General features: G+C 46.2%; 4 protein-coding genes across 4 annotated transcripts; 2 read left to right on the top strand and 2 right to left on the bottom strand.

Annotated features, from left to right (window-relative positions):
- Positions 1 to 568: 568 nt before the first annotated feature.
- ABOM_002989 (uncharacterized protein) lies at positions 569 to 1222 on the bottom strand (the record flags this gene model as incomplete). Its single annotated transcript, XM_022530119.1, has 1 exon — positions 569 to 1222. One exon carries the CDS (start codon positions 1220 to 1222, stop codon positions 569 to 571), a length of 654 nt encoding a protein of 217 aa, XP_022392488.1.
- A 13737-nt stretch (positions 1223 to 14959) lies between these two features.
- On the bottom strand, positions 14960 to 16769 carry ABOM_002988 (fungal specific transcription factor domain-containing protein; the record flags this gene model as incomplete). Its single annotated transcript, XM_022530118.1, has 4 exons — positions 14960 to 15275; positions 15333 to 15750; positions 15836 to 16470; positions 16654 to 16769. 4 exons carry the CDS (start codon positions 16767 to 16769, stop codon positions 14960 to 14962), a joined length of 1485 nt encoding a protein of 494 aa, XP_022392495.1.
- A 1267-nt stretch (positions 16770 to 18036) lies between these two features.
- On the top strand, positions 18037 to 19478 carry ABOM_002987 (uncharacterized protein; the record flags this gene model as incomplete). The annotated part of the gene is made up of 4 exons (XM_022530117.1): positions 18037 to 18686; positions 18744 to 18935; positions 19006 to 19134; positions 19187 to 19478. The coding sequence occupies 4 exons, from the start codon at positions 18037 to 18039 to the stop codon at positions 19476 to 19478; spliced, it is 1263 nt and encodes a 420-aa protein (XP_022392580.1).
- Positions 19479 to 24057: 4579 nt separating this feature from the next.
- Positions 24058 to 25312, top strand: ABOM_002986 (zinc-binding alcohol dehydrogenase family protein; the record flags this gene model as incomplete). Its single annotated transcript, XM_022530116.1, has 5 exons — positions 24058 to 24174; positions 24234 to 24256; positions 24312 to 24428; positions 24489 to 25048; positions 25107 to 25312. The coding sequence occupies 5 exons, from the start codon at positions 24058 to 24060 to the stop codon at positions 25310 to 25312; spliced, it is 1023 nt and encodes a 340-aa protein (XP_022392579.1).
- Positions 25313 to 25649: the final 337 nt, after the last annotated feature.

The following is a 25649-nucleotide window of genomic DNA, read 5'->3' as shown; positions in this document are numbered from 1 at the left end:
ATAGGCGCAGGGACCCTGTCCAACGTGCAGTCGACTGAAGAGGCGCCGAGGGGAAGGGAAAGGTCATTTGGATTTTGACAGGCAATTTTCGCGTGATGCGCCGACAGCGACGAGGAATTAAGTAATCGAGCAAGAGCAACGAAAATCAGGCAGCGAATCGGGCACGTCACTCCGTGGGCGGAAATTCCGTCCGGCTATGGCGCGTAACCCCCACGGGCAGCCAACCAGCGCGGCCCCTCCGTCAAGACGAGGCACGTGCTGCCCGTTCTCATCAGTCATCCGATGTTCGCTCTGGCGAAAACCTTTCGGATTCAGTTGCGGCGCTTTGATACTTGCAACGCGCTTTGTTTTGGGCGAGAGGGCGGTCGCTCCGATTGGTCGCCCGACACCGGGGAAACGCGGCTGAAGGAGTCGTTGACCGCAAATTCGAAACAGTCTGGAAAAGTCCATGTTCTGTCGATCGTTCGACAGTGCTGCGCTAACAAACCAGTGAAGACAACGTGGGGCGATGCGACAGGCGGGGTATCGATAAGAAGCAAGATGTTGATACAAGGCGAATTTGACAGCTCTAGGCACGAATCACCACCTTAGTGGCCGACGGCGCCCGCCGCTTCTTCTGCGGGAGACCCTGGCGTTTCTTGCGCTTCGCATTTTCCTTCTCCTGGGTTGCCAACTGCGCCACCCGCATGGCTTGCTGAGCCCGGGCGTGCGCCTGGACCTGGGCGAGGAAACGGGCGCGCTGAGCTTCCTCTTCAGCAGCGGCGCGCAACATCTGGATCTGCTGTTCAGTCGTCAAGTCACCCGGTCGGACGGACTCCTGTACGGCCGACTCTTCTTCCACGGCGGATTCCGACTGGGGGGTCAAATCGAAGCAAAGCTCCTCGTCCGAGATGTAGGCGCTCCCCGTAGAGACCTCGGTGTCCGTGCTGATCAGAGCCGGTCGGTTGGGCCAGGAGGGAAAAGCACAAGCGTTGCTCATGCCAAAGGCTGTAGAGAAGGAGCACTTGCGGGGTGTAATATCGAGTAGAGAGTCCTGAGGAGTAGGTGGAGGGGCTGCCGGGGTGGAAATAGGCGAGCCACCGTCCCACGTAGTATCAAAGCTGAAGGCGACCGGGTCGGTGTTGGTCGATGCCTCACTGGGGGAGGATCTGAGACTGGCCGCGTTGCCACTCCAGGCCTGGAGGGGAAACATTGGTATCGCTGAAGATCGGGTGTACTTCATTGTGTTTGTGTGTGTGAATAGTGGATGGAGAGAGATGAGGTTAGAAGCCAAAGCGGCGGTGATGGCCTGTTATAATGGGTTGAGCTCCAGTATGGAAGAGTGGAGAGGAGTGTGTTGCTGACGAGAGATTTAGGCGGGAGCAACAGAAGATAATAAAGGTGACGAAGATCGACAAGTCTGGGGAAGGGACCCAGAAGGAGGGAAGGGAGGAATGGGAGGGTGTAAATAGTAATAAGCTCTGGCACCAATATTTGTGTGAATGGGTCAAGTTGTGGTGAAGGAAAGGAGATATGTATATGTATGGGTCCAGATCGATCGGGGAAGCGTCTGGACTCCCTTGCATATCCCAACAGATAAGGCGTCGCGGGGGGGGGGTTGGTGTGATGCGTATTTTTTTCCTTTAAAACAAATAAAATAAAATCCAAAATAAAAAATAATTGATTTATTTTAAATTTCAAGGGAAAAAAAAAGAAAAAAAGAATAATGCAGGCTCCACAATCAGCAGGCAGTGAGTAAAAATGATCGCCAAACAAAAATACCGGTCGAGAATTCCTCAAGACACATAGAATATTCCGTAATGCTGGCCAGTACCCAACTGACAACTGCGAGTCAAGCGCGACGATCAGGCGGAAGGGGCGTCCCGGCAGCTGTACGATGTATTCTGTATGAAGAATTGACTGGTAGGGGTTGCAAGGTGAACAGGTAAGTTGGACAGATAGGGCGACCACAGCCTGATCGAATCATTGATCGGTTCATTGATTCGTATCGTCGCTTCATTCATTCAATTCCAGAATAATGAAGCACCCCGAATTGATCAGTCCAAGAGCAGAAGTACCACCACCAAAATCGGTTTGGACAAAGAGTTGCGAGCGTGTATGAAAGTCTGACAGTCGTGAGTTCTTGACAGCAGACCCCGGTCAGCGGACGTGGATCTATCGCTTTTCTTATTTGAATTTGGTTTTTGTTCCAGTGCTCCGGATGGATTGATTTAATTAATATTCTTTTATTTATTTGATGAATTTCTTTCAGCATCGGCCCGCGGGCCGGGGAACATCGGGTTGGGGCCCGTGGGGATCAAAAAAACCGTCAAAGAGTGAGTCAAGACGGGGGTGAAAGTTTCCCAAAACTCATTTGATTATTTTTTTTTTATTATTCTGGATGATTTATTTATTTATTTATTTATCTTATTTTTAATCTTTTCGAGTATTATTACCCGTAACTGTTACCCGACTAAGTAAGAATAAACCCGCGTACACCCCCAAGTTCCAAACCCTCGATGGATTTCTCGGTCCCTGATTTCGGTGCCTGGAATTATTTCGGAGGAATTCTTCACCGTCATCGTAATCCTTTATCATATGTCTCGGTGATGACTCGGATGACTCCGTATGGGACCCCCAACTTTTCGCAGTCGAGTGAGAAAATGTGAAGGTGGTCAGACGCATTCAGGATTATGCGATCCAACACGATCATCTTGTTATCATATTATCATATTTTCCCACTGCCGCCGATATCATGATATATTTTGGGCTCTCGTGCATCTGAAACGGATTCTTGCGGTCTGCTGTCGAGACAGTTGTCTGTCCGTGCTCCTTCCAACCTGCGTAGATCGCCGTAACATTATTGAACTGTCCTCCCCATCCCCAGGCGAGTGGCGGATGGAGGGGAGTCGAATCAGACCGCGCATGAAGCACACCGCTTCAATGTTTGACATCCTCGCGGTGAACGTGCATACATAATACTGCGGGCGGATGTATGTCGAGCTGTATGTCTATCTCGAGGAGGAGGGGGGGGGGAATACAGCGGCAGTTTACATCAGGTCACCGCCTGTACCAATGTCCTAAAATCTACCAACAATTCTTGCGATTTACAGCACGCCACGGCTCACTCACTCACACCGCGCATTGCAATCCTTTTCCTTGAATCCGGATCCTTCTAGCGGTCTGGAATTGGGCAATCCCTGACCGATGGATTTTCCTCGACAACGATAGTTGCGACGGTAGTGATTCAGTAGTAATTCTACCTACTTCGTAGCTGGGGTGATTTTCCGCCTAGTTGTGTCGTTTTCCGCCAGAAAAATCTAGTCGCCTCGTGCGGCCCAATGAACTGGGTGGAAAAGAACTAAAATAGGAAATCATATCGATTGCAACCGGACGGAGTTCCTTCGAAATGTGTTCCAGAGCCCATGCGCGGTATCCGCGGTGGGGACTCGGTTTATTCTTTCTTTCTTCACTCCCGTTGTCGCTTCTTCCTCCTTTCTTTTTTTTTTGTTTCTTCATCCGCTGTCGTGTCCTAGATGAACTGTCCAAGGAAACGTTGGATTTCGAATTCTACGTGGGGTGTAACTTTGAGGACCTTGACAAGCAGGATCAGAACCATGGAACGCGCTCGCTACTCTGCCTACTTTAATCCCCCACGAGAACCGCCTCGGAAGATCATTGACCCAGGGATTTCTGGATATCCTTTAAACCGGCCGGAACTTCCCCGCGACTCGACCAGATCGTCCACACTATCGCCAGCGTAACACCGATCGCGTTTCTAGTCAGGAGTAGAAACAATCCCCTGGTCGCACAGCCGAGAATTCATCCGTGATTACTCCATCGAGGCTCCTGTGAAGGGTAATTACTAACTACTACTAACTACTAACGATGGATGATGCGGCCCTGCTCCACGTAGTTCCAAGTTGCAACGGCCCCGGTTTTCCGTAGCCAAAACGTTCCTCCGGAATTCGCCCCAGTTAGGGAAAGATGAGGCGGAAGATTTTCTCCCGTTTTTCTCCGCCAGTGCAGAGGCGAAATTATCACGTTCAAGAATAAAGCGACCGCGGATAAAATCTGAGCCTCACAGTGGCGAGCTGTGAGCCGGGTCGCCGATGCTACGGGCGCACTTCAGCCGAGGCTACATGGAGCTGGATGTGATGGTGCTAGGTTTCGCACTGGGGGATCAGGGGAAAGCTCGTGGTTAAATCGAGCCCTCGGCAATCGGGCGAAAGTCGCGCGAGGCCCGGCCAACTGGATCAGATGGTGATCGTGATGGAGTTCCAACGACCAGAGCTTTGGGATAGAACCCCTATTGCCCCCTTGACGCTGTTGTTGCTGCCCAAATTGGTGTGGTTTGAATTGGTTGGTGTCTTAGGAAGTAGCCTCTAGTTTCCTAGGAGGATCCATCATATTCCTCCAAGGCCCTTTTTCAGCCCATGTTTGAGAAGTACCCAGCATACGTACCTCGCAAATGGTATGCATCAGGCTCCAGCAACCCATGTGCCGATAGATCTTTTTTTTCCCTACGATTCCAAATGTGTGACAAATCACTACAATCCATTGACAAAGTACGAACTACGGAGATGCCAGACCGATCCCGCCCGCCCAGCCAGTTGACAGGTAAACGGGATCTTTGTGTGCGCGAGAGCTTCCCCAGACCTGATGAAGGTACGGTCGGCTGGAGCCTCGGCAAGAGTGTCTCGAGTCTAGACCCGTCGTCCGCACCACCTAATTTTAATCAGATACTATCAATCACGATCCATCAATAGTTCAGCTCAAACGAACCTAATTATTATTAAACATCCCTACCCCGGGGAAAGCATTTCCGTCTCCCGCGAAACGATCGAACCGTCATGTCGGAATCCTTCCCCCACTTCCCTCCTCGACAATATCCAAAAAAGGAAATATATTTTAAAAATAAAAGAAAATAAAATAAAACTGGGTCCCAAACGATCGCCGCCTACTGAATAATGAATGTTCCCCCTTTAGGGCAATTGTAACCCAACTGCCGGGTTCTCACTTCCCCTTCCTTCCCGCAAAGGTAACCAGACTCGGGAAAGGCGGAAGGAGAAGCCGGCGGTCCCAAGGGTGAGGAGAGTATGGGGATCGCTTCCCTTTTCATAGCTTCTTGCCGCATCCCCGGCGTCCTTTCCTCAGTGTCCTGGGGTGTGTTGAGCATTTCCGAGAAAACCCCCAATACACGTCCGCCCATTGGTGGACGAGGATTCATATGCTGGCTCCTGTGTTCTCGTTTACTATTTGGCATGGGTTTGCGATTCAGCATTCATCACACAACCTTGATGACGACCACCTGTCCATTCCTCTGTATCCATCTGCAGAGAGGGTCACCACATACATGCCGACCGTGATAGATGGAGGTACTGACAATTAAAAGTACCTTTGTCCTCCATATCACCGACCATTCCCGGGTGTTCAGACCCCCTACTGTTTACATCCGATCGCAGGATCGATCGAACGATAGGTCGAATCTCATCCCATGATCCCGGGTCCAACCCTGCATTGCCGCCGCCCCCGTCCGGTTGTTTCTGCAACTGCATCGACTATCCCAATAGTATTTGATGTTTATTAAAATGTTTTACATATTGAATAATATTCCCCGGCGACAGGAGTACCATGTTTGCCACAGCTGCCAAAGTACCATCCCCGCAGGGATTGCCGGCTCGGCGACGACGCATCGCAAAGGGCGGTGATACACCGCCTGATCGACTATTGGATACGAAGCTGCCATGCGAGCAACAAGATGGCAGTGAAGGCTGAAGAACACGAGACTCCGGAGTCAGCGTAGTCAAATGTCTTGCCGCTCAGTTACTCAATCGTGGATCGAACGCTGGGGCGACATATCCCCAGAAAATCCAGCCAACACAGACATATGACCCGTATTTCTGAATCATGGTCCCAATCCACGATACCCCAGACCCAGTGTGTCCGCCGCCGCCAGGGATGGCCGAAAACGTTCACAAAAATAAAAAAAAAAAGATGGGGTACACAACCGTAGGCGAGGGGAGCTGTGTGATCTTCACTCAAGGATGCACAACATTCCCGCGGCTTTGTCCGGGGTTTAATCGCCACCCAGCACACGTCTTCATCTGTAACAACTATTTCGGGCAAGAGAATGGGCCCCAGCGCAAAGGCACAGAGCTTGCACATTGCGGAATGTGGTCCGAGTCCGGGGGAAAGGTTGAAGGTGTTAAGGTGTCGACTCCTTGCAGCCGATGGAGCTGGCGGATAGTCCTTTCCGCTTCCCCCGGGTTGGTTTTCCTGGTTCTCGGTTGCGAGCTTCGTGACAAGGGAGAAAAAAAAGGACTTCTGAGTCCTGACGGACGCGTCGACCACCGCTTCCCCGGCTGATCATTTGAGCTCTGCACGGGGTGACCCAAAGATACTTCGTTCTATCAGAAAGTATAACCGCCACATCGCACCCACTTAAGGTATGTGGATTGTGGCGCCTTCTGCAAGCTGATGAATACAGTGCATAACTATTGCAGCTGTCCCCATCTGGATGTTATCTACCCAAACCCCGGGGTGGCCCCTCATGCATTGCAACGGATAGGTCGATTTGGGATCTACATACCTCCCACATACCCTCCCCCCCCACCACTGTGGCTCGGGCGATGTGGCTAGTACCTGTCTTGTGGCTGAGCCCTCGCTAAGCAGCAGGACAGTATGATTCATGTAAGCTCCACTCCTTCAACGATCGGCACTGCAGGAAACAGGTTTCGCTGAGTCTAGCCCTTGGGGACCGAGAGCAGAGTGCGATGGCAGATCTATCTCGACAGCCACCGACGACAACGATCAGTCGGTCAATCTTGATCCATGCTGTCAATCCCCGATGACCTCACTGGACAGGTCCCCGTTTCTTGAATATGAGACACAACATTCCACTGATCGCAAATAATATCCGATCAGTATGCACACGGGGTCGATGACGACGAAGTCTGAGCACGGTGTAGCGTACGGAGGAGCGTATGGAGAGTCATGGAATGTAGCATCCGCACTGTCCAACGAAGTATTATCAAAACCAAGTTGATAAGCAGTCGACTGCAAACGCCCAAAACCCTGATTTCCAACCCGACCACTAACGCCAGTAAGATAGATAAGACAGCTACATTTCCAAGAAAACATATCCAACCCAACTCAAAACCAGAAACCAGGAAACCAACGAGCCTCACACGTTGCACAAGCATCCCCGCATCAACACCCTCATGACACAGGATCTTATCATCCTATCACCTACATAAAACCAACAAACCAATATAAATGTCCGTAATACCAAAGATAACAGAATAAAAATAAAATAAAATAAAATAAAAAACAAACCCGCCCAACAGCCAGCAAAGCATGGCTATTGCTGACATTGCATAATCCATCAGCCTTGTAAATGGGCCCGCTGTCCTCGTGGATAGTTTGTCGAACCGGACTGGGCGCCTTGTCTTTTCTTTGTAGCTGATACTGAGTTTAATCTCGGTTTCGTGTGGATGAAACGTGATGGCTACCATGTATCGCTTCTTTCGTGGTTTTGGTTATGTTTGTTACGTGGAAGTTTCTCCTGTACAACACTGGAAGTATAACTATGCATGGTTATACTATCGTAGCATAGGTATCGCTATAGCTATATAGTACATACTTGGATTTAGATATTACATTTGGAAACTCAGCATACAACACCCGAATCAGCGGGATAGAGCATACTTCTCTCTCTCTCTCTCTCTCTCTCCTTTCCTTCTCTGTCCAAGTCACCGTATAGTGAATGAACCCTGAATATCAACCTGTAGGTTCTTCGACACCAGTGACCCCGAGACATATCTTGTTCTATATTCATCACATCAAAAACAACCTCCCTCAACCAAACTCCTATCAAACCCCCCCCCCCCCCCCAGTTTAACTTTATCTTACCCCGCCCTTATATCGACTCCGCCCCCAGCCCAAGAGACACACAACTCGATAAGCTGAATAAATACAGATACACAACAGCCAAATCACGCGTCGAAAGCGCTTCTCGAAAGAATATCCCAGTTATGGAAGCAAGCCACTTCTCCAACGAGCTATACATTGCCAGTATGCTGTATGCACTATAACCGGGATTAACAACCGATGTCCTCATGGTTATGTACAGGATTATCTATCTAGGTGGGCCCTAGCCATGCAGGATCATGTTCTTCCTAGGATAATTGTCAGGTTGGGACCGATATAGTATGCACTGCTAGTTTGGGAGATTGGTGAACTGGAACCGGCTGCAGGAATACGTAAATCGATCATATGCCAATCATATGCTAATCATATGAAAATAAGATTGATTACCAGCTTGAATATACTACTAGTAACTAACCATGCCACCACTCCCTTATCAAATACAAATACCAAATGAATAAAAGATAGCTAAAACAATCACCAAATACAAATTCAAAACCAGAATACTGTAATGCTTAAAAATCAAGGGAAAACAAATTAAGTAAAAAAAAAAAAAGAATCCACATCGGGCCGCCATGTAACCACCACCACCACCACAACCCAATGAATCCACCAACAAATTAAAAGAAAAAAAATAAATGACCAAAAAGCCTCCGAAGCAAAACGCCTCATCTCCACCAAGGAAGCATTCTAGAACGGACGGCCCCCCCTCTAGTTAGTTATTACCCTTGACATACGCGATAAGGCGACATAATGGGGCCGGCTGGCTTTTTGCGGCTGTGTTTAGTTTGGTTTCAGTGCGGTACGCTACGGTGAGGTGAGATTGAGGGGTTACATTTCCATGGGAGTCTCTTATCATAGTGGGGGAGATTGTGATGGCATGGTGTTTGTCTTGTCTTAGGTTGACTCAGAGTTTGAAGATTTTATTTTTTCTTTAGGGTAATTTTATACTGTAGTAGGTTGGTAGGTATGGTATTTTACGGAGTAGGTTTTTGGTTGGTTTGGGGTGGTACTGTTTATAATGTAGTAGTTTGTTAGTGTGAGGGCTGTGTTTGAATTAGCTTTTTGTTGGTGTATCAGTTTCATTTTGTTTTGTTTTGTTTTGTTGGTATATGATAATAAGATTCGAAGTTGGGGTCTGTTTGTTCTCTACAGATTAGCGGTTTGCTCAGGAACAAGTCGGACATTGTTGGTAGGACCTGTGGCAGTGAGGGGTAGGACAAGGGCTTTGGTCTCTTGTCTCTTGTCTTGTGTCCTCTGGGTTCATGTTTCACCAGCTAGCGGCTTTGTGATGGTCTTTCGCCTGCTCAAGTGCTTACGTTGAGTTTCGTATAGATTGATTGTTGCGGTTTGAGGTGTGTTGGTTGGCTAGGTATGGTGGTTGAGTACTGTTACTATAATACAGGGTTAGACGGCTTTGATTGTCACAGATGGGGTATTCCAGGTGCTTGGGACTTTATATTTATGAATCTGGGGATAATGAAGATACTGACATGGATTGATTTGGAGGTGGTTGAGCGATGTAGAAGATGCTACTGGATATATATATCTTGCTTTTAACGACAGTTACAAACACCGAACAGGCCCTTAGATATGTGGATAGAATGGATATGTTTTATTCAACTGGGAACTCGATATCTTGTGAGTGTATTAAAGAAAAATAATCAAAAAAGAAGTGGACAGTGATAAAACATTATCGGGGTAGAAAAAGAAATGACCGATGCAGGGATCGAACCTGCGATCTCTCGCGTTCACATTGTAAAGCGAGCGCCGTAACCACTAGGCCAATCGGTCGATTTATGATGAATTAGCCGACTTTGAAAACTCATACTCTTACTTTAGACCTGTAGAAGGATTCGAGCAGCCAACATGGGTATGTATAGCCGGCCAAACCTTGTCAGTCTATTCACGAATAATGGCTTGAGCAATAGAAAGCAGCAGGCAGTATGGAGTACTCCGTACATTAACGATAGTACACAGAGGACGCGAGCTTCCAGTAGCTCTTGCATCACACCTGCCACGTGACACTCGATCATATTAATAAGCACGAGCTAACCGATTAGTTAACTAGTACTGTACATAACTATGTGTAATTTATTTTCCTACCTACGTTTTTTCTGTCTCCTAATTTTATTCGAAACATTTAAGCAGCTACCAAGAAGCTACAACATACTTTCAATATTTCCGATTTTTACCTTTTTCTCTCACTTCATGGAATCTAGTAATCCTATTATCAATGTGGATGGGCGTCGTTCTGAAAATAACTCGGGTATTGGGGTGACGGTAAACTAGTTCTAGAGTACTTTGCAAGCAGTTTCCAATTGGTTACTAAGTACTTAATACAGGAACCAGCTACTATTCCTATTCAACTCACACAAGCCAAAGGCCATGGCCTTACAACGCTGAAAGTAGAATATACCAATGACCTACCAGAGTACCCAAGAAGCCATATCCATGGATATACATATGTTGTTTCCACAAGGGGACGATCACAAACTGAAATGGAGCAAGTTGTAAAGGAGGTAAATACTAAGTGATGTTACATATATGACTGGCTACTAAGTAATTCTAGATTCAGTATGCAAGAAGCGTGTGCCATGGGCCGAGACGGCCAGTGTTTAGCCCATTTCTTACTTGCCGCGCCATAAAATGGAACTGGAAATGCTCTGGGATCTATGCATGTGAATTTTTGAGTCCCGCGCTTCGATCTCTTCACCACACCTCTGTGGATGAAACCTTTTGGCAGGAAATCCTAAAAGCTCAGAGGGAGACTGAGATGTTAGAAAAAGACCAGGGCAGGCTAAATGCGTACAAGTATTTTTAACTCCCTCAACTACTTATCAACTAATCACTAACTACTACTTATAGTTACTATCGGTCGAGACTGAATCTCTTCCAAAAGGGCCACGCCTGTATCGACAAAGTTTCTACATGTAAGCCAGTCTTCAGGAAGAAAGATACTCAAATGGTAAGCTTTGTGTGCTCATAAGTGGTTCTTAAGTACTCTCTAACTGCTCTAGATAATTGATGGCGAATGCATATCCTATATTGCTATATTGGCTGTATCAATGAAACCTCTGTTGTTGGAGCAAAACATTACAGGGAAACATTACGAGGTTATGCGGTTATCGACCGACAGTTTCTTGAAGATCTTTTTAATAAAGATATTTTACCACCAACTGAAGATTGCCGTGTTTTTGAGCCTCTAACGTCCCGACGGAAACATTGTGGTAGGTTACCTATAGGCCATAAAGAGTTTAATAGCCGGCTGCTAACTGCGTAAAAGAACGACTTCATCCTCAGGGACTGGGCCAATTAAAGCGTACAACCTGTGATGTTACTTTTAACGCTTTGGTTCCAGTGGATCTCAATCAATGTCCATATGTCTTGTTTACTTCGCACGGTGTGCATAAACATCCACCACCGCCCCCGACTCTGTCACCTCTCTTAGGACTCAAAGTAAGTGTGTTGATTCATGGTCAATTTCTCAATAGATAATTATCAACTAAATCATCTATATAGGTAGCCGCAAACGTCAACGGTCCTCTTCACCTAGTCTCGTTGAAACCCAACCCGCCTTGCCACGACCTCTGTCAGCTCCAAGAAGTGCACAACCCGCCTCTCGACCTATTTCACAGAATGGTGATAACGAGTATATCTCCGACTACTTATCAACTACTTTACCACGACCTCTGTCAGCTCAAAGAAGTGCAAGGCTCGCCCCCCAATCTACTGCACAGGATGGCCATAACGAGCACCTCGCCAGCTACTTAACAACCGCTCTACCACGACCTCCACCAGCTCAAAGAAGTGCAAGATCCGCCTCCCGATTAACTTCACAGAATGATGATAACGAGTATGTCTCCAGTGCTTATCACCCGCTTCAGGTATACTTATCAATCAATTAGGCCAATAAGACCCTCTCATGACCTTCGTGGTGCTGCGCCAACAAATGCCTTGACTTTTGAACAAAGACGTCAAGAGCTTGAGCTTCGAAAGCTTGAAGTAGATGTTCGACAAAGGGAGGCAGAAGTCAAACAAAAGGAAATGAATCTCCGAAAGCAAGAGGAGGAAATACGTAAAATGGAGATTGAGAACGAAAAGCTAGCGCTTAAAGTTAGAGAGCAGTGGATCGAAATGCAAGACCGTCTATTCGGCGAGTCCGAAGTGTTTGAAAGGTAGTTAGCGAACCAACAAGAGAAAAATTGACGTATACCTATAATATAGTCTATCACATAACTAAACAGCTATAAATTTATTACTGCCGATATCTGTTTATCGATTGTATGATTATTAGGAAACTTATACAAGCTATTTCTACTCGCTCGACCGAAAGACGACCCCGACTCACCTGAAACCACCATCCTGGCTAATATTAACCCCAAGTATAACAATATCAATCCCATCGTCACAAAAGCTTCTTCATCCTGTCGCTGTTATTTTTAGCTGATGAACTTGGACCCCATTTTCTGTATGCAAGGTGAGACGGAGCGGTCGAGACTAGGCGAACGGTTAGATTACAGTAGTATCCAACAAGGCCTGCAGACTATCATTTATTTTACATATTAGCTAGATTGAGTGGGGGTCATCTGAGTGGGGCGATGCTCTAGTCTGATCATCGTCGTGCATATCTTAGATGCATAGTATTGGAAACGCACATCAGCACGTGGACGCTTTACTGGAGGGAAGGGGAGTGGCTTAGCTTGGAGTTCAATAGTATCTGTACGGGGGGGGGGACACGAATACCGCCCATTACGCCTCACCAGTAATAGCGAAGGTAACATGAGCAAAGTGAATCGCGAATATCGGCTATTTCATTGATCCCAACTATGCTGACCGGCTGACCGGCCAAGCCCTCGATCATCTGAGTTTACCCGTCGGCTAATAGGTTGAAGTGCTGGGTATTTCTGCTAAATGCCTATTCTATAACATCGGATTCGCAATCAGGTAGAATCGGCGGTGTATGGAGTGCTATGTGTCGGGGTTTGCGTAAGTGCATTGCTTTACGCATCCTCTTCTTATCGTTGCCTTCTCACCGAATATATATGAAAATTTCCCGGCCTTCCCTGAAATAGTGTCGGTTCTGTATTGAGTAAATGTCCTACGCGTTCAATGGTGATGTTTTGATAGTATTATCTGATATACGACTAATGTCTCCTGCAATCATAGATCATTCTGGTAAGATGTAGCTTACCACGGAGAGTAATTGCGCATCGAGACTATACTATACCGTATAATGTCTTGTGGCCAGTCAATTAATGATAAAGTATGGGAAAGGTAGTATGAGCCTCTTGAAACGTATATCTATATCCTCACACATATATTGTTCCACTGTCTCAAGCCATTAATCTCAAGGGCGTTCATGCACTACCTGCCATGCCTAAATGCGATCGACACAATTCTACAGAAAGGCCAAACCAGTACCACATCCAAACGCATACTAAATGGAGGCTAATACATGGCTGTGTAGGTTTACTGGCTGGTGTTCCGATGATTCCATCCTCCACAAAGACTCATAAGTCTCATACTAAAAGACACCTCATTTCACTAGTTATAGACTGGTCTCAGCTTTCGACCATCGCGCCATTAAAGATCGCTGGTCTTGTGGTCGAGACACGACATCCTAGCTTGCTATGTCCATACTTGACGGCTCAAACGGAAGGAGAAGAGCAAGTATCCCTATGAGTAGATACAATACCGGCAAGATAGATGGAAAAAGATGCTCCAACATTCGCATATCTCGCAATCAATGATGAATGGAGCTGCAAGAGAGGCAAGCCTTCCACTGGCAAGATTTAAACCAGAGCCGGTGGTCTGATGTTTAGTCTGCATCATTTGACAAATCGAGCAATAGTACATGTATAGTTGCTGGTGCTATTCCTGGCTCAAAGGCCGCTCTTGCTCGACTGAGGGATGGTGACCACATTGTGGCTACGTCACGGGTAAGTCTATGTTATTCATCTCTATCTACATATTACAAGCTGATTATTGAGCGAGCTGGTAAGAGAATACATGTCTCCTACTGACCGCGTTCATTCACCAAGTCTAGGGTCTGGCAACTGGTACAGTGATTGTTCAAGTACGAAAGGTCGCCCTGTTACATAGCCAAAAGTGACTCTAGAAGCGAGAGAAGACTTCTTGCTAAGGTGGAAAGGAAATATTGGATACGAAGATTTATAAGTTATATATAATGGACAGGAATAATTGATATTTCTCTACCATTCAAACTGTGACCTGCTCCACGATTCAGCCCCTGTGTTTGTACGGAAATGTATCAACGCGATATATCATTGTTGATAGCTATATACGGGGTGTTTAGATGCCCTAGAAAAATAATTGATCTCACACTCATTGGTTCCATTCAAACCCAGATGATAGAGATTGTAGTTACAGATAGTTCATAAAATTACCAATTTTGTCAGTCTTTTATCCAAGTACAAAAAAGATTGAGGCATCTCAAACCTCCTTTCGAAACAGCTATAACTGCCAGAAACCAAAAAAGGGAAAGCCCCCGGCCCATACTTTCTTGCACTAAACATTATTTGATAGATCCTTTAGCCAGACCAGGGTATGTGAATTTGTCCATTTCTAATATTTACACTCCAGTGAAACCGATTGTACACTTAGTCATTGCATATCCCACCTAAAGTCGTCCGTCCAACCAATTAACTCACTTCCAATGTTGTTGTCGTTTCCCAAGATCCCAGAACCAGGGGAACTGATCGATGAACTAGTATCGGCACCGCAGCCAAGAGCACATATCTGCTTCGATTCAAGAATGTCATTAAGGGCGCACTCCAGATTCCTATAAGTGCTGACGTAGGAAAGGCTAAGCTGATCATAAGAATGATACTCGTGCTCCAGGGAGCTGATGAGAGCACTGATATTGCGTATAAGCTCCACTGGAGATGGTGAATGACCATGTAAGTCGTTGTTTTCATTGTACTCCTTCAGGGTGAGGATAAGGTACTCGGCACACGGGACACCATGTAATACTCCCTGACAGATGAAGAGGAGGGTCTTAGTCTATTGAGAAGCCCTGGCCACTAGTCTAGATGGTGGACAGAAAACTCACAACGCGGATACGTTCCAGCGGACTAGTCTGTGCCCTCATCTTAGGGGAAGCAAACAAACTGATCACTATATTGAGGGTCCTTTTGCAGTGCCAGAGAAGCTGAGGTCGCATGCTCTCAATAATGTTACTGATCTCTTTATAGATAAGATATTCACCCTGAAGAAAATCCAAGAAGAGTAGTAGCTGTGGGAAGGAGGTCATGTAGGGCATCGCCTCGACCTGGTCGGTGTCTTTGTAATGCAGATTGTTCGGCATCTCCAGCCAAGTGGCCCTATAGCGCCAAGATAAATCACTAGAAAACCATAAGTAACATATAGCGAACGATGAATAAAAAGAATCCATAGCTTACTTTAGCTTTGGGAGTCTATTGACAGTAGACACTGCGTGGGACAGTCGAAGGAGCTCATCTCGAAAACCGCCCAAGATATATCTGGCGCGGATATATGTAGCAGGGCAGGGAGACTCTGATTGATTCCTCTCACTGCTACACGATTGTAGCGATTTTGAGCGAGGAAATCCCTCTGCGAGAAGCGCACCGTCATCCATATCAAGTGGGATTTCAAAATCTTGCGGGAGGTAAGGAATTCGCGGGATTTGACCTTGGAAGCTCGCCAAACTTTTATCTATCCAATACGCAGAAGCTATAATCTTGCTTCGTGACTGGGCAAGGAAAAAGGGGACTGAAAGGTTACCTGCGCCAAACTTGACTATGGTCGGGTCTAGGGCTTCAGTGGCTAGGTCGCCTAGGCGCTGCCATGTCTGATGACCTAGAACGATAAGCGTGTTATAGAACCGTTGTGATGCCTTCGGTGCGATTATGACGGCTTGATGGGTGTGTTCAAGGAGGCTTACTGTAATCACCATAGAATTGTGCTGTGAGGGCCAGACTTTCGTGCAACAACCACAGGAGAACCTCATTTGCAGGTGCATATTCTTTACATAGCGAGATACATAGATTACTGCTGTGCATCATTGTCGAAACGCATGAAGCTTTGTTAGTACCCTGAGTCGCTATGAAGTTTGCAGCAACCCTGTCATCCACTGGGGAATGTAGCAGAGCAAGTGTGGCCCATGTGAATAGCAGTCCCAGCGTTTCCCAGCGTAGTGCAGGCCCCGTGAACCTTTTGCAGAGGCTATCGGGAGAGATATATATCCCCAGATCTAGTTCTCGACAGGTATTCCCGGTAATCATAATTGACTTTGCCAACTGATCTCCGGTGCTCATTTTTTCGATTGAAGGTTCTTCTTCTAAGGACGCAATGACCGTTTGTGCCAGAAAAGCTGGGATTGGGTTCACATGGCTCTGCAATTGGACGTACTGTTTTGTGAGCTTTGTGAGGGCTGAGATATCGTTAAGACGTTTTAAGAGCGTAGATCCTTGTTGGATGTCTGTGGTGCATATGTCACGAATGGAAGGTGAGAACAACGGGTAATTGGCCCCGTTTATACCACTAGACTGGGTGTTCAACCCCCCTTGAGAGACCTGCCTGAGAAACGAAGTTAGTATTCACTTCATAAATTTATACGGGGCTATCCTGGTCGCTAAGACCCCCTCCCCTCCGGTCGAGCCCATGCCTGCTAGGTCACTCCCCTGTTCTATCACCGCCACTTTACCAGCCAGTGTCCAACGCCAGTCATATAACCCGACAAATAGCAAGAACGAAACGTACAAATCTTCAGTGATTCTGCCCTTGCGATTCCAATGAGCTGTAGGGGACGAAATGAGCCGCGACAGTCTTTGAGGGTCGTGATGACGACGCTGCTGTCGAGAGTCCGATCGGGTCATTGGCGCTGGATGATATATACAACTTGTCGTCATACCACGATATTGACATCTCCGACATATGGGGAACTCATGGTCGCATTTAATCTTCGACTTCCGACAAGGCTCACAAGAGCTCCTCCTGCCATTACGACGGATCATTGTATGTTGATCCGTCGTCATATGTTCTTCTGCCGGGATTACGATGTGAAGATTGGATTTTAGGCATTGTTAACCTCTAAAGAGGGAAGAAGGTGGTCGAGTTAACGGGCTGGATATATGACAATGTGTCCTCTCAAATTAGGCTTCCGTGTTCGGAAGGCTGGCATTCACCATGACGGACCCTCGAATGCATGACACTTTGACACCACCACCACTGTTGGGAACGGGTGGGCCTCGCTTCAGTTATCATGTTCCAAGCTGTTTCCAGCCAACGCTTAATGTCTTTAATTAGGGCTCGGATCCCAGCGGTACGTCAGCTTGCGGCCCGCGGGTAGTGAAAGGCTATTTTTCACAGCTAATCCCATTAGTTTATAGAAGATCTTCTATCTATACTTCCCAAGGCCTATCTTTTCAAGCTCGATTGAATAAAAAGGGAACAGCCGTAAATGCTCGCATTCAAACTTAATATTTCTAAAGTAACCAAAAAATTGTAAGTATTGCGAGGCGGCTGACTTAACGGATTCATTTTCCGGCTTGAGGGTGGGTACGCGCCAAAGTGGCTGGCTGTGGTCCAGATCATAATACGACGGTTGCATCACCATACTCTAAATTAAGCTACGCAGGATCTATGAGCTTTCAGTTCTCAGCCAGCCAAGTTAACGATAACGATGGTTTAGCATACAGTGTACTATTTTGGGAGCCAGCTAACGTGTACTTACGGAACACAATCACGACGATATCGAGGCTGGCTGAACCATCGTAGACGCAGCATTACGGTATGCTGGTAGTCTCGACAGAATAGTAGTGCTTTTTGCAATGGACAGCCGTGGCTGGCAGTACCACGGTTGACTGGATCTTAAGCGACGTGCTGCAAGGTTTAGGAATGTTCACAGTATGCCACACCTTGCTTCCAAGGGGCAGTGGCAGCGGCAGCGGCATCCCAAAGTCCATGCCAGAGAGATCAGCAATTGAGACATGGATCAAATGTGACTAATTGTCCCAGAAGCAGGTTTGCTTGAGTTGGAGAACGTAGAAAAGATGGAAGTGGTCTATTTACGGTCGGTGCTCCGAGCTGCCCCCATCAATTGCCAATATCGCATCGGCGCTGTGACTTGCCAGAAATTTGTGCATGGAGCCTCAACAACCAAAGTGCCCTTCTATCGACAATGCTGCCCAAGCCAGCGGTGCTCCTAATCCGTATATGGGTCAATCCCCTGATGATCTGGAAACAATCTCCGCTGCCTATCAGGTTCTGTTTTATGTTAAACGCTCTGCCTCGTTCCAACAGCTCCTAGACTCTCTCCCACCAGATACCCCCGGTTTCCTTATGAAACCACTCATCTGCTCCTTTCTTGCCTATCTCACGCAATCGCAGTTGGATACATCCCTTGGGCACGTGAACACTCGGATTTTTGAAACTGTGGACAGGGTATTCCATAACTCTAAAGTCCCTCCGAGATGGCTGGCCAACTACCTCAGCTCCCGCGGTCACACTCCACAAGGCCTAGATGGCCAGGATTGCCTGCGGTGGGACGTAATTGGTATCATATATTCTACCGTCGCTCTGTCCCTAACTATAAGACATGACCTATCTGATTTCGATAGTGACGCATCGCAGCCAGGTTCTTGGGCAAGGGAGACGATCCTAAAAGACCTGACTCATGCCGTCAACACATGTATAAGGTTTCAGGAAATGACCGGCACCAAAACTGAACTATACTTATGGCTTCTAATCCAAGACCTCATGTTGTTGATTCGAATCTACGGCGGCCAAAGTGAGTGATATCGCTATATTTGTGATGGTTGGTCCTAAACCATGAGCTCAATATTCGATAGGTCGATGTGTTTGGCGGAGGTTAGGGGATATTGGAAACGTACTATTTACTATTGGGCTGCACAAACCATCTTCAAGGAACCAGGTCATTACAGCGATGCATATCCGCCAACAGTTGTTCTTGACAGCATATACTCTGGACAAGGCTATAACAACACTAATGAATCAACCACCACGAATCCCAAGGCAGTACTGTATGGATTTAGACGACGTTGTTTTGTCTTTCCCTGCTGCTGACGAGATCAACCACTATATCTCAATTAGGCTGGGTCACTCACTGTCTTCCCCAGCATCACTTGTTGAAAAAGCCAGTTTTGTCATGAGCGTAGTACGCGAAGACGCTCAGGTTGCGAGGTCGACATTACATGGCAGCCAAGAAGGCTCCGCACCTGAGTACGTCTCGGGGCTCTTTTATAGTGTATATGTACGCGCTGATGTGTTTTAGAAATATGAACCGACTGCTAGAGGGCGTGTGGCAATGGTTGAAAGTTTCTAGCGGTGTACAGCCGGAGAGTTGGCAAATGGAGAGCTTGCCTAATCAAGGCTATGGCCTATTAATAGCCTATTTGGAATACTTATACACAAAAGTATACATCTGGCAGCATCTGCTGTACGAACAGGTCTACACTCTCGGGGAGATGTGTCGAAAGACACTCGAGACGATGATATGTGGAGCGCAGTCTTTGGGTAGGCTAGAAGAGTATCGTTCCGATTACGCATGGAGAGTGAGTTACTGAAGTCTTTTATGTTTGACCCGTTCAATGTGAACCCCAACGTACATCAAAAGACAAAATGCCGACGAGAATTCCTCTTAGATTGTTCTATACGGACTTCCAAGCGCAAAGATACTGGCCTCACTTCCCTTTACCCAGTCAAGCCAAACCACAAGCAGATTGGATTCATTTGGCCAAAGAACAGTGATTCCGGAATTAAACACGTTCTTTACCTGTATCCTAACTGTAATCCAGCCCAAGGATCCACACTACACTGACTGCCAACAAGCCCAGCAAAGGATCAATGCCTCCCTGGCTCAAGCGGCTGATCCAGATGTCACGTTGTCACATCCGCCTAGCCATGAGTCTACAACTGCCTATGCGATGATGTGGGGTTAGTATATGCAAACTATTGAAACAGGAGTTCGCGTGTTACATATGATGGATAATATCTATCTCATTTGAATTGCTCCTGGTATTCGTAATACAAAATAAGTTCACTGTTTGAGCTTTTCCAGTTACTCCCATCCAGCGAGCATTCTCATTACCTTGAGTACATCATCCCTGGCCATCCTTATCGAAATGTTTCGAAGCCCTGCCCCAACCTTCAAATATGGACGCACAAGGGCTGCTTCGAGATCACCTCATGAGGAGCCCAGTTGCAAAATTTGTGCGACCATTGATTTGTTATCAGCGTTGAGGGAATATCTCCAACTTTGCTACACCATTGTAGGACGCGGTTTTCCCGTTGGATCATACATTCAATCGTGTAACCCTTATTGTTCATTAAGAATCTACGCTATTGCTGAGAAGTGTGTCTTAGTGATTGTCAAAGATGATCCGTAATATTCTCTGCAGAGGATCTAGTGTGGAATGAGGGTGCAAAATAGTGACTTGTATAAATTTAGCTTATAGGATAGCTCGGCATACCCTCGCCTCGCTAATGCACCACTGCGCCGGGTTCGGCTCATGTCATGAATGCGCAAGGGATAAAGCGGGGCACATTCCATCTCTTTACAGCCAATACCAACCCTCCTTGATTTAAAATGGCAGATTGTGACACTGCGCTCAGGAAGATGTTAATGTAATACATGACAAGAAGCCGACGGCTATCTGTGAGGTCTCTGATAAGTACATGCGCGCCACACCCGGCCAGCCAACCAGAACCATAGTTGTTCGCGTACATGATACACTGCATTAGCCAGTGAATATCTCCAGGGAAAGTGTTAAAGGGCCATGTTCCAAGCCGATGGTTGAAGTGAGGTTGATTGTTGCAGGTGGTCAGGGTTGCTGAGGTGATTCACGTCAAGCCGGTAGTTCACTTCGTTAGTCCACTGGTTGGAATGGAGAGGTATTATACATTATCCTAAGCTCTGGAGTTATGGTCGTATATAGTACCCCGAGCATAAATCCTAATATGTTCTCAAGGTGCATTGGTACTTTGCATCCTCGCTAACTGACCGACGAGAATATCACATGACAGGCTCACCGCCCCACATATTGTATTTACTCAACCACTGTCACTGATCTACGAATACAACAATCATACTGAGATACCTTCCTTAGAATCTCTGGTGACTGATCACTTGCTTTACTTTCGAGACTTTCTGGGTCGCTCGTCGCTAATCCCTTGGCGAACTGGTTCCTCAGCCAATAGAAAGCATATATTTGCGCCAACTAGCTGATCTCTGTGTACTGTGTACTTATCTGTAGCACGGCCCAGAAGTTGATCCAAGCTGGATAATGGGCCCGCGGGTTGGCACAGGCATTCCCGACGGACTCTACCTAAACCCTACCTACTTCTACGCCTTTATCGTAGCAGGCAATATATTATCAAGGTAACACCGGATTTATTGTCATGTCAAAAACACGTCAGTTACTTTATGAAGAATTGATATACTCTTATACAAAGACTAAGGAAATTAATATCTTATATTAACTTAGCTATCCCAGTTAATAAGCGCGATTCTTTACTCTTCTTTAAAACAAGTGTAATTGGATAAAAGTTATTGTAGCCCACTATCTGAATCTCTTCTCTATTGACGTGTGCCAAGTGGCCGATGTTGGGGAATGGTTTTATGAAAGTTTCAATGTATATATATCAGTCACAATTCTGGGTTGGAATCAGAAACGATAGTTCGGCGACTGTGTTCTTGTTTGTTTTCTATTGCTTATATTGTATCGGAGAGAATTTTCGATCTGGAAATGGAGATAAAAAAGTTCGATGTAAAGCAGGAATGTATGTCTGATTAGAAGAAAGCTGTCTTGATATACCAATTCCGCGTCTTTATGGATTTGGAATGGCTACTGGGGAAATGTATAAAATTTTTGTAATATTTGGGGCTCTCTTGCTAACTAATCTCCCATATAGTTTATTTGAACTGGGAGTTTTTTAGTTTTGTTTTGTTGGATATAATATGTGTGCCACTGTGTGCTGTTTCTTCTCGGCTGTCTAATCTTGTTGAGATATATCTGTTATTACTGTAGAACTGAATTATCTAAAATTAGATTGCCCAATATTGGCTATCTTCTAATTGAATATATCGAGGAAACGAAAGGTAAGATATTGTCGTCCACCTGGAGTTTGAAGTGCGAGGATGTGAAGTTATGGATGAATCTTTCTAGGATCTTAGTAGATTATATCTGAGTCTGTCGAGGATATTACTCTTAAGGATTGGATTATCTATTATTAATAACGATGGGTTTATATTTTTTAAAAACTGACTACTATCTCTTGAGATCCAACATCTTGAAAATGAGTATATTCTGATGGATATATTATAAGATTATATTTATTCCACGGTCGACTTCTGTATAGTAGATATATTGTCTTTTATAATAGCTGGCTTCGCTATCAGTTAAATACTATAAATAATTTTACAGATTATATATATTAAATCTCTTCTTTTATGATATTGCGAGTAATATTTCTATTATTTTTTAGTTGAAATTTCTGTTGCGGATCTTTTATTTTCTTGTTGATAGATCTATATTCAAGTGATATTGTTGTTGATGAGAATTGGAATATAATGTTGCTTGTTGATCTTGAGTGGATATGTTCTCTCTCTATTGAGATGATCTAATCTCTCTACTGGTTTACCAGTATAGCTGTAGATCGGATTGTGTTATCTGAATATAACAGTAGTCGACTAGAATTTATGAGCGCTTCTATTAAGGAAGAGGGCCCCCGTTCTTCTATTTGCAAGGATTGTTTTTCAGTCTTGTTCAAGCTATCACAAATAATAAGCGCAGCCTGGGATAAGAGAACTTTCTAATATAGTCTAGCTCTGTCAAGCCCCACAGAACTCTTTGTAGTATTTGACAAGGAACTTCAACCAAGATTTATTGACAAATATCCCGATCATAATATCTTTCATGAAATTATGCCATGGTACTGGGCGCAGGAATATTGTGACTATCTTGGTCTAGAAACTTGCGGATCAAAAGATCTACGATATACAACTAGACACGAATTTGCGAACGATACTAGTTTGATATAGCCTGGGTAGGCAGGCATCAGTTACTGGCTGGAACCCCTGGGACTCTCTTGGCTTTCTCCCTCGAGACCATGTCGAACCGTCAGACTATCCTGCCCTACTAGAAACCGTAAGTTAGAGCTAACCATTGACAATGGTCTCCTCGTTTGTCTTTCCCCAGAGGAGAGTATCTCTTTTGCAACGAGAAATGCAAGCTTGGAAGCACTATTTGGTGCAAGCACCTGATCTAGGGGCCAGGTGTACCAGGCCTTTTTTACCAAAAGACCAATATTACCCGCGACATATGGTCAGAGAAGCTGTGGTCGAATCCCGGTGGTGGTGGTGGTGGCTGACAGGGGTTCAATACTAGTCTGGACCACCGTTACGGGTACGCTAGAGACTACCTCGGGATACTCTGGGGGGAGCTACTAGTAGTACTAAGATTTTAGGGTTGCCGAGTATAGCCTATCACGGAAGCTTAGGTAGTAAAAACTCAGTAAGCTTCCTCCCGGTAACCTTTCATAAATGGTGGCCTAGAATAGCCTGCCGGACTTAGGTAGTGAAAGGCTCGGTGAGTTCCGGCCTGCTCATTCAGCCTTGAGGAACTGAGGCTTGTGAAAAAGGGCGGGGAGAATGGTTGTAAGGCACGCGGGGACCTCTAGGCTCTAGGCTATCTAGTGCGCTATTTAGTAGGTTCTAGCTCCCGCAAGAGGTAAATGCTTTGTACACCTGACCCAAAGATTGGGTGCCTGACATTTAGTCACACGGGGAATACTACCGGACTTTAGCATTAAAGCCGGTTGTTGAGCGCGAAACGTCCACACATATCTTCTCCCAGGGCTGAATTTCCTCTAGCATCGAGGGATATCCTGAGTGGAGAATGAATTGCGCGATTTAATAACGTTCATGGGGCCAAAAAGACTGATAACTTATTTCGACGTGCGTTATGAAACCGCCTCCCAAATCAACCTGCATCATTAATCTTGGCATTTACTTGTAAGCCCATCTAGAAATTAGTTATAATTGAACTTCTGCTCTATAAAAGAGCATTGTAGTACTTGAGAGGAAGTCAATCTTGCTGCGAATAGCGAACACCACTAATTACTTCGTTTACGATCACATCCATTATGTCTCTGAACCAAGCTGCCTGGCTCGACGAAGGACAGCCTCTTCGGGTTGGCCCTGCGCCGATGCCAAACCCCGGCCCGAAGCAACTGGTCATCAAGAACCACGCCGTGGCGATTGTAAGTCCATACATAATATCTAGCTGAGTATCCACAAATATACTCACCGTGCAACTCAGAATCCAGCAGACTGGAAGATCCAGTAAGCCACCGACAAACACCCAAGGTTCTAACCAACACGCATGCTGACATCTCAGGAACGGTGCATCCTTCATTAAGGCCTGGCCGATCGTGGTCGGGCTAGACATTGCAGGCACAGTTGAAAAAGTTGGCGAAGAGGTAACCCGGTTCAAGAAGGGTCAGCGTGTCATCTCGTAAGCTGCTGTCTCATAGGACTTTCTACGGCGCTCACGATGTCTGATACTCGTGGATAGGCACTCCCAGACATTAAGAGACCAAGTCCCTGCAAAGGGTGCATTCCAGCTGTATCCACTCGCCGAGGAAGTGTTCACATCGGTGATACCCGATTCCATGAGCTTCGAGCAAGCCGTCGTACTACCTGTGGCCCTTTCGACCGCGGCATCCGGCCTCTACATTCCGAAATATCTAGGTCTTCCTTACCTGCCATCGCCAAACCCCAAGCCCACCGGAAAGACGCTCCTCGTCTGGGGAGGCGCATCCTCCGTCGGCGCAGCCACTATCCAACTTGCCGTTGCATCCGGACTGAAAGTAATCACCACGGCCTCGTCGGCTAATCATGAGTTTGTCAAAGCCCTGGGCGCCAGTGCCGCGTTCGATTACAGATCCCCGTCTGTCGTCGAGGACATTGTCAAAGAGCTTGAAGACAGCGACCTCGCTGGAATCTACGATGCCATTGCCGAAGAGCCCAGTTTCGAGCCGATCACTGAGATTGTGAAGCGTCTGGGCCGCCAGGTCAAAGTTGCCGCTGCGCAGGCTCGTGAGAAGCCATCCGAGGGGTTTGACCCCATCTTTGGTATATCATGTCATATTCCGTACTATCGCATGATCGTAAAGTTTGCTAATTTTTTCAGTATTCTGTTTTGAAATCGCCACAGCCCCGCATGAAGAGTTTGGTGAAGCGATTTGGGGGAAGTTTGTGCCCGAAGCATTGGCCAGTGGGCAGTTGCAGGCGAAGCCTGACCCGGTGGTTGTAGGTCATGGGTTGAGTGCACTCGAGCATGGACTGAAGGTGCATAAAGCCGGTGTTTCTGCCAAGAAGATTGTCGTTACGCTTTAGGCGATGGGTGCTTTGATTAGTTTGATGGAGATGATGCCAGTATGAGATTAGGCCTTTGAGTGAATCAAGTACATAGGATAGACTATCTCCTTTGTCAAATCTTTTGTATAGTTACTATTTCATTAATAATGAGACATAGTTTCTAGTTAACTAGTTAATATATACTCTCCAAGTATGATGGTAACACAAGATCAGAATGATGAAAACTCCCTTACAAGAAATAATGCCAACACAGTAAAGCCTTGCTCTGATGACCTGCTACGGAGTAAATTGTCGTACTGCCCTAAGCTGCTGGTTTTTGGTACTGGCTGGAATGGTCTCCATGCAACTGCTATCT

The sequence above is a fragment of the Aspergillus bombycis genome, assembly GCF_001792695.1.
Source record: "Aspergillus bombycis strain NRRL26010 chromosome Unknown contig00013, whole genome shotgun sequence".
In the NCBI taxonomy this organism is placed as follows: Eukaryota; Fungi; Ascomycota; class Eurotiomycetes; order Eurotiales; family Aspergillaceae; genus Aspergillus; species Aspergillus bombycis.
Note: the sequence above shows the minus strand (reverse complement) of the source record. Positions and strands in the feature narration are given on the sequence as shown.